At 40.2% G+C, this 17601-nt stretch overlaps 1 protein-coding gene across 4 annotated transcripts in view; it reads left to right on the forward strand.

Moving 5' to 3' along the window:
- The window catches only part of usp6nl (USP6 N-terminal like), a 271323-nt gene that overhangs the window by 226438 nt on the left and 27284 nt on the right, over positions 1 to 17601 (forward strand). For all 4 annotated transcript variants that reach the window (XM_048610396.1, XM_048610398.1, XM_048610397.1 and 1 more), the window contains exon 12: positions 4954 to 5019. In XM_048610396.1, the coding sequence (XP_048466353.1) occupies positions 4954 to 5019 (66 nt within the window). The remainder of the gene's footprint in view (positions 1 to 4953; positions 5020 to 17601) is intronic.

Below are 17601 nucleotides of genomic sequence, written 5' to 3' on the forward strand. Positions count from 1 at the left end.
TGGAATGAGCTGCCAGAGGAAGGGTTGAAGGCTGGTACAATTACAACACTTAAAAGGCATCTGGATGTGTATATGAATAAGAAGGGTTTAGAGGGAAATGGGCCAAATGCTCACAAATGGGTCTAGATTTATTTTTGATATCTGGTCAGCATGGACGAGGGTCTGTTTCCATGCTGTACAGCTGTATGATTCTATCTGTTGAAGAAGATGGACCAAACACAGGCAAGTGGGGACTAGTTTAGTTTGGGAAATGTGGTTGGCATGGACGAGTTGGACCGAAGTGTCTCTTTCCATGCTGTGTGTGCAGTCGTAGTGTCAATGTTCAGTGTAGCAATACCTGGAAAAGATCCAGGCTCGGGCAGGAAACCTATTTGTGCAAGAAGTGGCAGGCAATGATCATCTCCAACTGGAGGAAATCTAACCATTGCCCCATGACACAGAATGGCATGACCATTGCTGAATCAAAATACTGGGGGTTATCATTGACCAGAAACTGAACTGGACCAGCCATTTAAGTACTGTGTCTGTAGAAGCAAGTCAGAGGTTATGAATTCTATATGAGTCCTTCTGTCTCCAAGTTGCCTGTTCTTCATCTACAAGTCAACTTGCTTCATTGAGTGCAGCTCCAAAACCACTCAAATTTGATACCAGCCAGGGCAAAGTTGCTTGCGTGAATGGCTCTGAACTCCCACCTGCAACATTCAGTCCCACTACCATGAACCTACAATAGCAGTAGAGTACACCATTTGCATAATGCACAGCAGTAACACTCTGAGATCTCTCTGGCAATATCTTCCAGACTGGAAGATGCATGGAAATGCCACAATGTGCAGGTTCACCTCCAAATGATTCACCATTCTGACTTGGCGTTGTATTGCTAATTCCTTCACTTCCTAGGTCAAAACCCTAGAACTCGCTTTCAAACAGTACTGTGCATGAACCTGTACTCCAAGGACTGTAGCTATCCAAGATGGAAGCTCAGCACTAGCTTCTCCAGGTCAAGTAGGGATGGACAATAAATGCTGGTCTAGCCAGCAATGACCAGATCCCATATACAAATATTTCAAAATGTTTGGGGTTTTAGAAATGTGGGCTGGTTGAATGTGTCTGTACTCTACATTCATGTACAGGCGTGTTCTCTAAGAACAAATGGAATATATCCAACCCTTTTTGTGAATTGGCTGGAAGCACGGGAAGCATATAGTACTTTATTTCTTTCTCCAAGGCAATGCCTTAGTCAACCAGCATTGACTTAACAACCAGTCCGCACCCTTTTCACATGGAGTATAAATTGCTGTGATCGTTTGAAGTTGTTGTTTTTGCCTTTGTCCTGATAAAGAGTTCAGCAATATATCTCTTTTAAGTAATATTTTTATTGTGCGTTTTTTCTGAAATATTACATTTTTTAAGAAAACGAGCGTATGTGACCATGAACGGGATTTTCGCAAAGTAACATGTTCATAAAAAGTTATTCGTTTTGCAGTGGATTGCTAGACATTGATATGAGTGGGAATAAAGTATGATATCTTTAAATAAGAACAGCCTGTGAATTGCTGACTGGCAATTCACAGTAAAACAATGATGGTCACTTTTAGACAAAAGCAAAAATTGTTGGAAAATTTCAGCAGGTCTGGCAGCAGCATAGAGAGAAAGCAGAGTTAACATTTAGGTCCAGTGATCCTTCAGAACTCAACGGTTCTGAAAAAGGGTCACTGGACCCAAAATGTTAACTGATTTCTCTCCACAGATGCTGTAAGACCTCCTGAGACTTTCCAGCAATTTCCGTTTTTGTTTCAGATTCCCAGCATCCTTAGTCCTTTTTTTTTGGCTAATGTTCACTTTTAGAATTTGCATTGTAACATTAGATTCTATCCTAGCTTAACATATCTCAGATCAAAAGGCTGCTTCATTATGTTTTAATACATCATCTCTGATTCCAAGTTCATTTTTTTAAAGAAGTGATGGATGATGCCTGGGAAGAAATGCATTATAAGACATATACTTTACTGTAGTTCTCTTACCTCTTTTTATGACTTGTTATGCTGTATTTATATTATAGCAGCCACTCTTGAATTGATAATGACATTTTACATTGTAACTAGGCATTGCCAAGTTCTTTCTGATTACCTGCAAAAAACCTGCCCAGAAAGAAAGCCTGCACACCTGGACTTCCCTGCCTGTGGCAACATTTTGAAGTTGGGAGCATTGGTATCGAATTACCATTGAAATCCCGTTTAGAGTTGAATTCACTTTGCAATGATGCAGAAGTTGTCTTACAAACATGATATTGGTTATTGTCAACTAACCCCTTAATAAGCCAGTTTTTACAAAACACTTCCAAGTTATTTACTTGAATGTTCACTGTAGGAAGTTTATCCTACACAAACTTGGATCTCTCTAGAAACTGAGTCCTGGAGCAAGCTATCCAGTATTAGCAGAATATGGATTCATGGCAATTAACTGGCATCTTGCCAAGAATGAGGGGACCAATTCTCCCATTGGAAGGAAAGTGAGGATATAGAAACAGCTGTGGAATTTCTCTCCCACCCTTGTCAAATGTTTTTTGAGTAATTTCTCATTATAATTCAAGGTGCCAAGCCTTGACCTAATTTTAACTACTTTTGTGAGGCTGTCCTGAATCAGGAAACAGCGATGCTAATTAATGGTAAGGGTCTATGGAATAACTGCACAGAGACCGGTTTCCCATCACCATGTCACCCTTCATTTACATGTGCATAGTACACTGGCTGTGACCAGCCACCTCGGAGTCATTCACCTGTACTGAGGAGATTCTCATCACCTGTTTTTTTTTTTCCAGTCAATAAAAGCACCACGTGAAAATAATTTTATTCCGCCATGAGGAAAAATACCCATTTGGCCAGGGAACCAGTAATGAGCAAAGCTCGGTAGATATCCTGGTTGTATTAGTCAGCCAGTGTTTACCTGATCGGCCCAGGTTAACAACCACCATCAATGACCTAATAGCCAACGAGGTCAACCTGGTTCCAATCACTACATTAGTCCCCCACATGTCCGGGGATGTAGACCTGGTCTTTGGCTTGTAGCTTCTCCTGCGACATTTTCGCCCCAAGCCCATTTCCTCTGATTTGTACTCAGACACTGGCAGCGTGTACTGGACTGTAGCCCTTGTAAAATGTTCTCCACAGTCCACTGGAAAAGGACAAAGGCTGCTGATACCCCAAATGACATTCTTGTATATTGATATGAACCCTTATGGTTATTAATTGTAGCATACTTCTGGGACTCCTCATCGAGTCACAATTGCAGGTACGTGTGGCTCATGTCCAGCTTTGTAAAGGATAGCCCCTCCCCCGGCCAACTTTGCATGCAAGTCCTCTATGCGAGGAATTGGGTATTCATCCAGCTGTGAGAAATAGTTTACCGTTTGCTTGAAATCCCCACAAAGGTGAACTGAGCATTCAGGCTTCACAATCTGTATAACCAGTGCTGCCCATTTTACAAACTGTACTGGTTTGATGATTTCTTCGCTCTCCAGCCTCCTGATTTCCACTTCTAACTTTGCCCACAAGGCAAATGGTACTGGGCGGGCCTTGCAAAATCTTGGAAATGCTTCCTGGTCAACATGTAACTTGGCTTTGGCCCCTTTGATAATCCCAAGCCCTTCCTGAAATACTCCTGGATATTTCACTAGGACTTCACTGAGGCAGCCATTCTCCAATTGAAAAACGTTGAGCTAATCCAGATGAATCTTTCTTAACAAATTCTGCCCCAATAGGCTCAGGCCTGAGCCTTTTACTACTTTTCAGTGGTAACTGCACCAACTGCTTCTCATAGGAGACCAGAACTGAAGTCAGACCCTTAATCTGCAACGGTTCCCCAGTGTATGTTCTCAGTCTGGCTGAGGCCTTGTGCAAACTTAAGGGTTGGAGTCCTGAGTGATTCTGCAACCACAGATTATAGCTGTGCTGGCACCAACCTCCATAGGAACTGGGTGACCATTTAACCAAACGTTAATTTTAATTCGGTTCCGATTTGGATGTCACTAAGCAATTTAATTGTTCCAATCTATATGTAGAGGAACTTTCCAGGGTGTACACCCTCCTGGGCACCAGCCTACAAGTTTTCTTACTCATGTCAGGCCTTGTAGGATACCTTTGCTGTCTGAAGTCCACATACTGGCAGCAACTACAATGGCTTGCCAGCCCAGATCCTGAAGAACTTCTTAGCCACTTGGCCAGGCTTGGCTTTGTTGTGGGATTCTGCTGTAGGTTGGTCTAGGCTCCCTCTGCTCAGGACATTTCTTACATGAGGCTTTGCAATTGCCCACACTCAAATGGTGCTCCCCAAGCTCAGTCAGAGGAGTGAGGGAGTCCAATTCCATTGGGATGCCCTGTAGTTCCCATGCTGCACTTGCTGCGTTTTCTGATGACAGTACCAGTTGTACTGCATGTTTGAAGGCCAGATGAGCTTCAGCTGGTATGCGCTTCTGCATAGTTATATCGTTAATCCCACATATCAAACAGTTTCTCAGCAGCTCATTCAGTGTTAACCCAAAATGAGATCCCAGTCTCATCGCAACTGAAATAACTGCACAGAGGCCAGTAACCTGTCACCAAGTCACCCTTTATTTACTAGTGCGCAGTACGCTGGCTGTGGCCAGCCAGCTCGGAGTCAGTCGCCTGAACTGAGGAGATTCTCATCTCCTGGTTAGATTAGTCAGCCAGGGCTTTTTCTGATTGGCCCGGGTTAACAACCCCTGTCAGTGACCTTTGTAGTTAACGAGATCAACCTGGTTTAATCACTACAGACTATGAACACCAGTAATCGAGTGGGATATGGAATAGATTCACTGGATTTTTTTTAAGTTAGAGGCCTCTATGACACATGCAAGTAATATCATTCTTGTTTTTAAAAAAATGATGGAGCAATTTAAGATGGTTTAATGGTTTATTTTTATTTTAAAACAAACAGGATTCCCAGGATGTGTTTACATCTTTGTATACTATGAAGTGGTTCTTCCAGTGTTTTCTGGACCGCGTAAGTATGGAGCTGGTGGGATGTGCGTGGGGCATTTTTATTTACCTGTGGTACGTACAGTATTTGTTTAATTGGCATTAATGTTGCAGCCAGTTTGATACATGATATACATGATTGTGGATGTGAGACTCTCATAAACCAGTAATTGTATTGAAAATTGAATTGTTCACACATGTAATTCTGTCTCTTTGTTGATGATCTGTATGCATTTGAATGATGGCCACCACATCACTTAACAATACTTTGTGTAAATACAGCTGAGACTTGTTTATTTTTGGTAAATGCAAACCACCTATGATTTTTCTTGATGTATTTACCACCAATTTAAAAAATTATGCGGACAAGCAAGCTTAAGAAAATTAGATTGTCTCGGTGGAGTATTGGACCGAGTCTCACTGTGCAAGGTTTTCCAAGTTAGAAAATCTTACAAGGACCTTGTGGTTAAAGAGGGGAAGATTGGTCAGAATTGCCACTGCACGTGCCCTTGATTCATTCCTTCTGGAAGGTGTTGTTACGCTTAAGGTAGGAGGAAAGCACTTTTGCCTTTTCGGACCTGTCCTCCACTGGTCATAACTAATTTTAAATTTAATCAATATGGCAAAAGACCCTATTATCTCAGTTTTCAGCAGTATCTGGTTCAGCATGAGAAACAGTTTTGCTGGGTTTCTTCAGACAATACCAAATAGCAAGCTTATTGCAAATATACTTACAAACAAAGCTGTAAATCCTAGTGACAAAAAAGTAGACTCTGCAAAGATAGGTATGACTTGTATTCTAACATCCCAAACTTAACGTGAGGCAGATATTGATAGTTGATAAATGATAATTGAACACCCCACAGAACATATCAAACAGCAATTGTGATCAAGGCAGGTCTAACTAAGTTTTCATCAGCCCCCTCCAACTAATCTTATACTCTACTCTGTCAAATCACATTAGCATTTCACAAGGAATCCTAATTATTCTTTTTGGCAGCCTGTCTTAGAAATTCTCTCTACTGCTGGTCTGTCATCATGGCCTGCCTGAATGAATGACTGTACACATTCTGATGGTTCACCTTTTATTTCTTGGTACTACACTTTGCTGGATTCATACAATCTGCACTTCAGCACTTGCTCACATGCACTTCTCCAGATTTTCACAAACAGCAAGCTTCACAAACCAGTACTGCCTAAGTTTGTTTCTTGAACTTTCATCTGGCTCAGTTGCACAACGCAAATACTGCTTGGAGTTTTGTTCACTGTGCTCATCGCTGTACTGAAGTATAAGTAGCATATAACTTCTTCTGAGCCTCCACACCTTCCAGGACTTAACTGCCTACTAAGTGCTCAAACTTTGTCATGAGTTTTGACAACACTGAGATGTCCAACTACACAGATTTGGTGTAATTCACTTGCCTATTCAATAGCACAACTTAATTGTTCTTTAATGAATGAATCTTGTTTTTGACTGTTGTCGTGATCAATTAACTGTGACACCTGAACTCTTTTGAGTGACCTATTGAAAATTCACGTTAGCTCATACTTGTTCCTAGGGAATATTGAACGAACTAATGTTTTGGAACAGTCGAATGTAATACAGGGACTGACCCTGAATATTACAATGTTCACTGAGTACTGGCTTCTACAGCATAAAATAATACAACATTAAATTATTCCTCACAGCGTGTATGAATATTGAACAAGATGGAAGTTAACAATGATGGTTACTCATAAGAATATCTGTCTTGAACAGAATTGAATGGCCACTGAGTAATGCGTTGAGGAGCTTCTGCTATCCATAGAACTTAGATTTTCCAAAAAATTTTTGGGGGAAAGAAGGAATTTGATTCTTTTAAACAAAGTTGCAACATTTCTCATAAGTAGTCTTCGTCAATGGCGGAATTGTGCATGATATTTTTGTGTTGTTACAATACTGTTAGGGACTGTCAATGCATAAAAGAAGAAATCTGAAGCCGTCAGTAAATTAAGTCACAAGCTCTCGTGTTTGTGAACAAAAATAAATTTCATTGCACAGGAAAAGAAATTAACTAAAACAAGCTGAACACAATACTTATAAAAACTTGTGCTATAAGCTCACTTCTACAGCTTTGTTTACCTACCCCCAAATGTTCTCTTACTTTCTAAAGTCTTTTAAGGTTCTATTTTTGAACTATACAAAAGATATCTGATGACTGTCTTGAATTTAATCGGATTTCTTTTCAATTGCTCTCCAGTGTGTAATATTTCATGGCCCCTTTTATCAGTATTTGGCTAAGTGAAAATAATTTTTTTTTTTAACCAACTTCATGACTGTGGATTCCATAACTGAAGTATGAGCCTCTCTGTGTCATTTATGAAGTGACTGAAAATATCAGAAAACCTTTGGTTTCCAGTAGCACGCTGCTATGGTTTCACCCTGCAACCAAGTTGATTTCTCACAGAACACACAATAAAACAAGGTGAATTGCGTTTCACTGAGATAATGCTGGTAGATTTCTTCTTTAGCTTCCAGCTGAAGAAATCTTGCCGCTATTTTGATCGTTGCCAACTTTATCTTGTGTTGAATGCCAGTTCTCAGTAACAAAGCTGTGTCATGGACGCTAGATCTAGCATTTACTCTACTGTAACTGTAGGTCTAGCTTTATCTTCAACTTCATAAGAAAATGCAGTTATATAAAACACAAAGCTGACACATTTTGAGCTGCCTTTCCAAACATCAGCCAGCCTTGCCTATTGGCTGTGTCTTAATTGACTCTAACTAAGTTCCCTTCATTTCCGATGCATTATGCCACACACAATTATTTGTGGAAAGAAATGCAAATTAATTCTCTTTTAATTCTAAATTATTCCTCGACTGGGGAATAATTCATATCTTTCACTCAAATAACATCATGATTTTAGTTCTTCAGCTAAGTGGGACCACCTGCCATCTTTATGATTTTCATCCTTTTACTTCATACAGGAATTGCAATTATTTTAAATCCGTGGTTTCCCAGCCTCTCAACATTTACCAGGATTTTTCCGACTGGAATTGCATTCGAACTTCTGTTTCTAAAACTATAAAGCTATAACACTAAAACGTATGAACTCTGACATTAGGCATACCTAACAGTTTATATTCCATTCTCAGAGCCTGTTTCCACAAGCATTGCCAAAGATTTCCTGCCACTTCCATTCCATGACACAACACATTTGATTGGCTTTTGTTGAGATGCACCGTTAGCATGGCCTGCCATATGGCACCTTGTTCAGGGGTGACTATATCGTTTACACATTTTCTGACAACAAGTAATAAGAAGCTTTTCAACCCTGGTAAGCTCCAAGGGACATAACGATCAAGCATGCCAGTTCCAACATCCATGTACATTTCCAATAGAAGTTTCATGGCAGCCATCAGAAATGAAAGTGCCAGTCAATCTATTTTTAAACAAAACATTGTGTACAGTATTCACATTGTTGATTACTTGTTGTATTGGTAACCGGCAAGAATCATTCATGATATATAATTCGTATCTGAACTGCATTGTTACGTGTTTTCTGAAATCCTTATATGCCATAGTACCTCAGATTTTCAATTTGAAGACCCAACTCTTCACCTTCACAGCTTTAATTTGACTGTTCCCTGCAGACTTTTCACAACTCAATAGCCTAGACTTGGGCTATGATGCAGTATATGAAGAAACTATCAGATTGCAGTTTCAGATAGTAGAATTCAAGCTTTGAAGATTTACTTTGAGGTAATTGCCACGCTTCTCAGGTTCATAAATTATCTTCGAAGAGCATAAATATGAGGGGAAAGAAACTCTGTCTTCATTGGCAAGAAAAATATCAAGTTAAAAACAGGAAAAGGTATGCGACAAAAGGTACAAGAACAAAAGTCAATTTTAAGTAAATCTCCGTGAAGAAAAAATGAATGAAGACCAGAGCATTTGTGCATCAAATGGTAACTTAAGGCAAGTATAAAATTGAGTTGAAAAGTGATCAAAAGAGAAAAATACATGCTTAATTGACATAAAGGTAAATAAATTAGCCAAGAGTGGAAGGTTTTAGAATACCTGATTTAGTGCCTTGTCATTAGCTTTTTTCGTGCGATTCAGGAGAAAGTATCAACTGATGCCGTTAACTGGACAAGCATATAATTTAAGGTTTGCATTAATTTTAAAACCCATGCGCATGCATTTGAATGAAGTATGTCCACATCATGAAACCATTAGGTGTGTTAAGAAGCACCAGGAGAGTCAAGACTGTCTAGCTCAAATTAATTCCAAATAAATTTGAAAACTAATTAAATCCATGATTAACAGTTTATAATTCTGAATTTGTACATTTCGTTTTAGTGCTTTCCTACTGCCCAAATGAAACATCCCTTTAGATTAGCAACCTGCAACCATGGTTAATTGTAATTCATTGAATAATTGACCACAAATCAAGTTGAAATACCAGGAGTAGGCGAATGTGTTTTACACAGTATAGTCAGGCATTCAGCAGACAATCGACCTTTCATTTTAAAATGTCAAAGCTATTCAGTTTGAATATATTTTATTTTGTTATTTTGAAAGGAAGCTATCCTTGGCATTTTAAGAGTGTGGTGTCTTGCACTGACTCATTTTGAAGAATGCCTGTACACTTGGCTCATTATTATTTGTTTTGTGTGCTAACAAGTATTTCAGATAACAGTCTAATGCTTTGTTTAAGCGCAAATTTCTGTCTGAATGAGTCTAATATGCACTAATTTCTGGTGGGATTGCCATGCCGAATAGTATCAGTCCACTTTTTTTCATTGATCCACAAGTTGCATTGATACATGCACTATCACTCTTCTTCTAATAATTTAGTTTATTTGATATGTCAGCTTAGTAAAGTTGAATGTATTCTCCTTGCCCATATAATTTTTAGAAGTCTGAAGGTAGTCAGGAGTTGGCAGTTTTAGGGCACCAGTTCATAACCGTACAACAGCCAGATTTGCAGTCTTAGCTATATTTTATGAAGATAGGAAAGAGATTAAAAAGCGCGATCTCAAAACAGTGATATCAGATTTACTCCCAATGCCATGTGCTCATGAGCATAGATGACAACATTGAGTGATTGAATCAGTAGCTGGAGAATTGGTGTAGAAGGGAGGGCATCAAATTCTTGAAGCATTGGGGCAGTAGAGACCTGTATAAGATGAATGGGTTAAACATTAGGAAAGGGACTAGCGTCTAGGTGTGTCATGACATCTCTGAACAGGTTGATTTGGAAGTATCTAGCTGAGAGATTTGCTTGTGCTGTTGGGGAGAATTTAAATTAGATTGGCAGGGATTGAATCCTGAAAGTGGAAAGCAAAACTGGTAACAAGAAATAGAAAAGTTGTAAATGAAGTTAGAAGACCAATTAAATGAAGTTGAGCATCAAATAACATTTGAATGCAGAATATTGTTCAAAGGTCATAGTTAGGAAGGATATGCTTTCTGAAAGCACTCAGCACTTGCAACAAGATAGGTCATTTGAATACTGAAATGGATATTATTTATTTGCAAATACAGAGAAGTGGTTAGTAGACAACCAAGACAGGTAACTGAATATCCACGGGTATTCATCATTTAGGAAAGGGAAGCTTAAAGAAAAAGGGCATTCAGAACCAGCATGTTCCTGTGAGGACGAATGATCAGGATGGCAAGATTTGGGAACCTAGTTGATCAAAAATATTGAAAGTTTAGTCAAAAAGAGAAAAGAGGCACGTGTATGGTTTAGGAAACTGAAATCGGACAAGGCCCTTGAGGAATATAATGGAAGTAGTAAAGAACTTAGACAAGGAATTAGGAGGACTAAAAGGAACAATGTAATGTGCTTGGCAAGTAGGATTAAGCAGAATCCCAAGAAGCATTATACATCTATTAGGAGCAAGAGGGTAGCTAGGGAAGAGGTAGTTCCACTCAAGGTCAAAGGAAATACGCATGGAACCAGAGGAAGGGTGTGAGGTCTTTAATGAATACTCTGCGTCGGTATTCACCAGGGAGAACGACATGGATGATGGTAATATTAAGTGTAAGTTGATATTCTAGAGCACCCTGTATTTAAAAAGAGTGTCTTGAAAAACATTAAGGTAGATAAGTCCCTAGGAGTGAATGGGATCTATCCCAGGATACTGACAGAGGGAAGGGAGGAGATTACTTGGCCCTTGAAAGAGATCTTTGTATCCTCTAGCCACCTTCAAGTCCCAGAAGACTGGAGAAGAGTTGGTGTTGTTCCCTTGTTTAGGGAAGGATACCAGGGAGAGACCAGTGAGCTTTACATCAGTGGTAGTGAAATTATTAGAGAAGGTTCTTTGGGACAGGGTTTACCATCATTTGGAAAAGAATTGACTCATTAGAGATAGTCAAGACTCGCTTTGTGTGGGGTAGGTCTTGTCTCACAAATTGAGTGTTTTTTTGAGGAAATTACAAAGGTGATTGAGGGTACTGCAGTGGATGTTGTCATACATGGACTTCAGTAAAGCATTTGACAAGGTCCCTCATGGTAGGCTGTTCCAGAACATTAAGTCACATGGGATCTGCAGTGAATTGATAAGTTGGATACAAAATTGGCTCGGTCATAGAAGACAGTGGGTTGTTGTGGAGATGATATTCTGATTGGTGGTCTGTGAGCAGTGTTGTTCCACAAGGATCAGTGCTGGGACCTCTGTTTGCAAAATATATAAATGATTTGGTTGAAAATGTAAATGGTCTGATTAGTAAGTTTGCAGATGACAGGAAAATTGGTTGTGTTGTGGATAGTGAGGAAGATTGTCAAAGAGTACAGCAGAATATAGAACAGTTGGAAAATTGGGTGGAGAAATGTTAGATGGAGTTTATTGTGGAAAAATGTGAGGTGATGCATTTTGGGAGGTCAAATGTGAGAGGAAAGTATGCAGTTAGTGGCAGGACCCTTTGGAGCAATGACATGTAGAAAGGGTGTAAGCCAATTCTCTCTGAAAGCGGCAACACAAGTGAATAAGATGGTAAAGGAGAGGTACAGCATGCTTTGTGTTTGTTGATTGGAGCACCGAGTATAAAAGTTGGCAAGCCATGTTGTAGCAGTATAAAACTTTAGCTAGGCCATATTTGGAGTGTTGTGTGCAGTTCTGGTTGCCACAATATGGGAAGGATGTGGAGGCTTTGGAGAGGTTGCAAAAGAGATTTACCAGGATGTTATAAAAACAAAGTTGCTGGAAAAGCACAGCAGGTCTAGCAGCATCTGTGAAGGAAAGAACAGAGTTAACGTTTTGGGTCTGGTGACCCTTAGATGTACCAGAATGTTGCCTGGTTTGGACGGTAATACCTAAAAGGAGAGGTTGGACAAACTTGGATTGTTTTTGCTCAAGCTTTGAGGGTGAGGGGTGACCTAATAGAAGTGTATAAAATTAGGAGAGACATGGCTAGGATGGATAATCAGAGTCTTTTACCCAGGGTGGAAATGTCAAATGCTAAGGACACAGTTTTAAGGTGTGAGGGGGCAAGTTTAAAGGAGGTGTACAAGGCAGGCGTTTTACACAGGGCGGTAGGTGCCTCAAATGCGCTGCCAGGGGAGCTTGTAAAAACAGAGACAATGGCAATGTTTAAAAGGCATTTAGACAGGCACGTGAACAAGCAGGGAATGGAGGGATATGGACCATGTGCAAGCAGATAGCATTAATTTAGAATGGCATCATGATCAGCATGGACACAGGGGTTGAAGGGCCCATTCTTGTGCTGTATTGTTCTATGTTAAATGTCATCACGATTAATCTTGCAAGTTTCCTTTCATACGTTCAGATCAGTGTCGGCTGAGTACAACAATTGCTAGAATTAGAGTGACGTTGTGTAAATAATGGCGCAAGTTTTACCTTTACTGGAGTAAAACATCCCTAGGAATGTAATCAAACAAAATTTGATACCAAGTCACATGCGATTAATAAGGCAGATCATTATAAACTTGATCAATATGTTATGTTTTATTGAGTGTCATGAGGAGGAGAAGAGTCAACAGGCAGAAAAGTGGTGTTGAGGTTGGTTGGCTCGCCGAGCTAGTTTGTTGTTCCACAGATGTTTTGTTACCGTGCTTGGTAACATCCTCAGTACAGCTGCTGATGAAGCGTCGGTGTGTTTTCCCACCTGGTTTTTAAACTCTGGGGTCCGTTGCGATGGATTGCCTCACTTCTGGTTTCCTCCGTAGTGGAATGTATATGGGGTCGAGTTCAATGTGTTTATTAATAGCATGCTTCGTGGAGTGCCATGCTCCCAGGAATACTCGTGCTTGTCTCTGCCTAGCCTGTCCCAGGATCTTGGTGTTGTCCCAGTCGAAGTCGTGGTTCTCCTTGTCCATGTGGATTGAGATGAGTGAGTATCGGTCGTGTCTTTTTGTAGCCAGTTGGTGTTCGTGTACTCTTGTTGCTAGTTTCCTTCCTGTTTGTCCGATGTAGTGTTTCTCGGTGAGGGTGTTGTTTATGACCGGAATAAAATTCACCAGAGAGGAGGAGAAGAACAAACAACTCCCATTCCTGGACATCATGGTAGAGCGCAAGACAAATGGGGAACTGCATCAAAAGTACACTGAAAAGCCACACACAGACGAGGTATTGAACTTCAATAGTAACCACCCCAGCACACACAAACGAAACTGCATGCGAACACTATTTAAAAGGGCAACAACACACTGCAGCAACATAGAACTGCGCCAAGAGGAGGAGGAATACCTCTTCCGAGTGTTCAAGGATAATGGATATCCAAAGAACTGGGTCAGGAGATGCCTACAAGAACAGCATCAGAAAGATTCTACACGCCCCGACACACTCATCACACTACCCTTACATCAGGAACACGTCAGAACTCACCACAAGACTTTTACAACCGCTGGGCATCAGAGTAGCACACAAGCCCGCATCAACCCTACGACAAGTGCTCACCCGAACTAAAGACCCACTCCCCGCCATGGACAGGACCAATGTCATCTACAAGATCCCCTGCACAGACTGCAAGAAACACTGCATCGGACAAACAGGAAGGAAACTAACAACAAGAGTATATGAACATCAACTGGCTACAAAAAGACACTATCAATACTCACTCATCTCAATCCACATGGACAAGGAGAACCACGACTTTGACTGGGACAACACCAAGATCCTGGGACAGGCTAGGCAGAGACAAACACTAGAATTCCTGGAAGCATGGCACTCCACGAAGCATGCTATTAATAAACACATTGAACTTGACCCCATATACATTCCACTACGGAGGAAACCCAGAAGTGAGGCAATCCATCACAACGGACCCCAGAGTTTAAAAACCAGGTGGGAAAACACACCAACGCTTCATCAGAGGCTGCACTGAGAATGTTACCAAGCACGGTAACGAAACATCTGCGGAACAACAAACCAGCTCGGCGAGCCAACCAACCTCAACACCCACAACCTGAGCTACAGATCTACTCCAAAACCTTAGAGAAAAGTGGTAATTTCAGAGCTTAGGGACTTAGCACCTGAAAGCAGTGATTCCAATGGAGTGATTAAAATTGGAGGTGCTCAGAAAGCCAGAATTTGAGAATACAAGGAACTTGGAGTGCTGTAGGATTCAGGAAGTTACAGTACCTTAAAAATCAATCATCCACTTTAGTGAGAGCCAACTTGGGTCTATGGCGATGGGGTCTTGGGTGAACTGCATAGTGTGATTGAGGAAACATGTATTCAGACCTTTTTTAAAACAAGTATTTCATTTGGATGCTTGCAGGTTCTGAATGGAATTATGATCCAAATTGCTTGACTTATCTTTTGCTGAAGCATTCAATCAATCCATCCATTAGCAATGTTTACAAATTGCCAAACTGAGACAGTTCAAGCCATAAGATTAACACAAGAGGTAGGAAAGGGAGTGTTATATTTTCTTTGTGCCAGAAAATAGATCAGACTTGGAAAGCACATTGTTTTCAAATGGAATAAAATGTAACAAAACTGCAGTTGCCAGTTTTAATATGATCATAATACCAAAAACTTCATTGTAGGCAAAACATAACAGATGTCACATTTGCAGGTTCCAGATTGTCTATAGTCCTATGTGGAATCTTTTTTATTTAATGTGGGTGTTGCTGCCTGGCCAGCATTTATAGCCCATCCCTAGTTGCCCTTGAGAAGGTGGTTGTGAGCTGCCTCCTTGAACCGCTGCAGTCCACCTGCTTGGGTTGACCCACAGTGTCATTAAGGAGGGAATTCCAAGATTTTGGCTCAGCGACAGTGAAGGAACGATGATACATTCCCAAGTCAGGATGGTCAGTGACTTGCAGGGGAACTTGCAGGTGACGGTATTTCCACATATCTGCTGTTGTTGTCCTTCTAGATGGAAGTGGCTGTGGGTTTGGAAAGTGTTGTCTGAGGATCTTTGGTGAATTTCTGCTGAGCATTGGTGGTGAAGGGAGTGGATGCTTGTGAATGTAGGGCTGCTCTGACCTGGATGGTGTCAAGCTTCTTGATTTGTTATTGGAGCTGTACTGATCCAACCAAGTAGGGAGCATTCCATTGCAGCCCTGACTTGTGCATTGTAGTTGATGGACAGGCTTTGGGGAGTCAGGGGTTGAGGTACTCACTGCAGGATTTCTAGCCTCTGACCTGCTCTTATATCCACTGTATTTGTATGGCGAGTCCAGTCGAGTTTCTGTTCAATGATAACACCCAGGCTGTTGATAGTGGGGGATTCAGTCATGGTAATGCTATTGAATGTCAAGGGGTGCTGGTTAGATTAGTTTGACTCTTATTGGTGATGCTCATAGCTTGGCATTTGTAGGGTGCAAATATTACTTGCCACTTGTCAGTCCAAACCTGGATGTTGTCCAGATCTTGCTGCATTTGAACACGGACTGCTTCAGTGTCTAAGGAGCCATGAATGGTGCTGAGCATTGTGCAATTATTGGCGAATATCCCCCTTTCTGACTTTATGATGGATGGAAGGTCTTTGATGAAGCAGCTGAAGATGGTTGGACCTAGGACACTACCCTGAAGAACTCCTGCAGAGGTGACCTGGAGCTGAAATGACTAACCTCCAACTACAACCATCTCCCTCTGTGCCAGGCATTACTGCAACTACTGGAGAGTTTGCCGTCACATACCCATTGATTCCAGTTTTGCTGGGGCTCTTTGATGCTACACTATACAAAGCTGAAAGCACACTCTTCGTAAAAAATTGCAGTTAATTCAAAATAAAAATACTTGCCAATGATATCATCTCCAGTTTTAGTACAAAGCTCTAATTGCTTCCTAGTCATTGCGATTTTTAAATGAGTTTGAAAATAGAAGATTTGCCTCATTTACGTGTGTAAACATCTATTGTGTGTCGGCTGTTAACTGAAACAAAGACTAGAACACTACATTTTAGTTCACGTGTTACGAAACAAATATTCATCTGCTTAGCGGTTTCTAGTTTATCTAGTTCTTCAGAAATCCTATGGAATATTTCACACTGTTTGAGTTCAAATCCCACCTGCTCCAGAGGTGCGTATTGACATCTCTGAACAGATTGATTATAATATCTATACTAATGGGTAAGCTTGTATTTATATTCAGAATTTCTAAACAGTACAACTATATCAAAGGCCTTAATGTTAGAATCATTAAGATTGTCTTTAAGTCAAGTTTACGAGTGCCAGTGAAAAGGAAATATGATGAACTACAGTAAATACACACTGTTCTGTTCCATTCCATTTCCATTTATTTTAGTTATTTTGTAGTCAAAAATAATCGACTGTCAAGTGGCTCCTCCTTATTATGTTAGGTACCAAAACACAAGATGCACAGATCTTCTCTTGTATCAATTAATTACCCTATTTTCTTTTTAACCTGTGTTTTTATGGCATTTTTAAGAAGTTTTACATTGATGAAGAATGGTTTAGACTTGCTAAGCCAAATATTTTACACAAATGCTTCTGTAGTCCATGACTAATAAAGATCCTAAATTAATAAGGTGAAGATTATGTTTCAATTGGATATTGATTTTTTTTTTTGCTTCAGCCTTTACTATGTAGAGGTTGGGTGGAGCATATAACTTATTTATTCTGAAAAGACAACTCTAAGGTTTTACAGAGGCAAGTTGTGACACTACTCACCTTATAACGAACATGTTTGCTAAACAACCATGTCGTCTAAAGATAGATAAATCTTAGTGGTCACATAAATTGCATCTGAAGGTTCTTCAGGAACCAAGGAAGGAAACTCGAGGAACTCTGTTACATGTCTTAAGAATTCACTGAATACTAGAGAACTGTTGGGAGACTAGAAAAAATGCAGACTATTCCTATTTTTAAAAAAGGGCAATTAAAGAGCTCCAGGTTGGTTCAAGTTTTGAAAATCGATATTAGAGAGAAGATTATGAACAACTGGACAGAAATAAAGTTACAAAAGGTCATGGACATTGACTCATGAATCTGAACAAATTTAGTTTTGCAAGTGTCCATCCTGGATGCACAAGTAGACACCTAATAAAAGGTTGCACTGCCCACTTTTTAAAAATATTTCCTAATTATAAATATTGATAATTCATGCTTTCAAATATCTGTAGTATTAAGTTGTAGAGAATTTACCTTGGTAGAGTAGTGCAGGACTGTACTTCAGAGCTTGGTC

Source organism: Rhincodon typus, chromosome 22 (assembly GCF_021869965.1).
Source record: "Rhincodon typus isolate 14 chromosome 22, sRhiTyp1.1, whole genome shotgun sequence".
NCBI lineage: Eukaryota > Metazoa > Chordata > Chondrichthyes > Orectolobiformes > Rhincodontidae > Rhincodon > Rhincodon typus.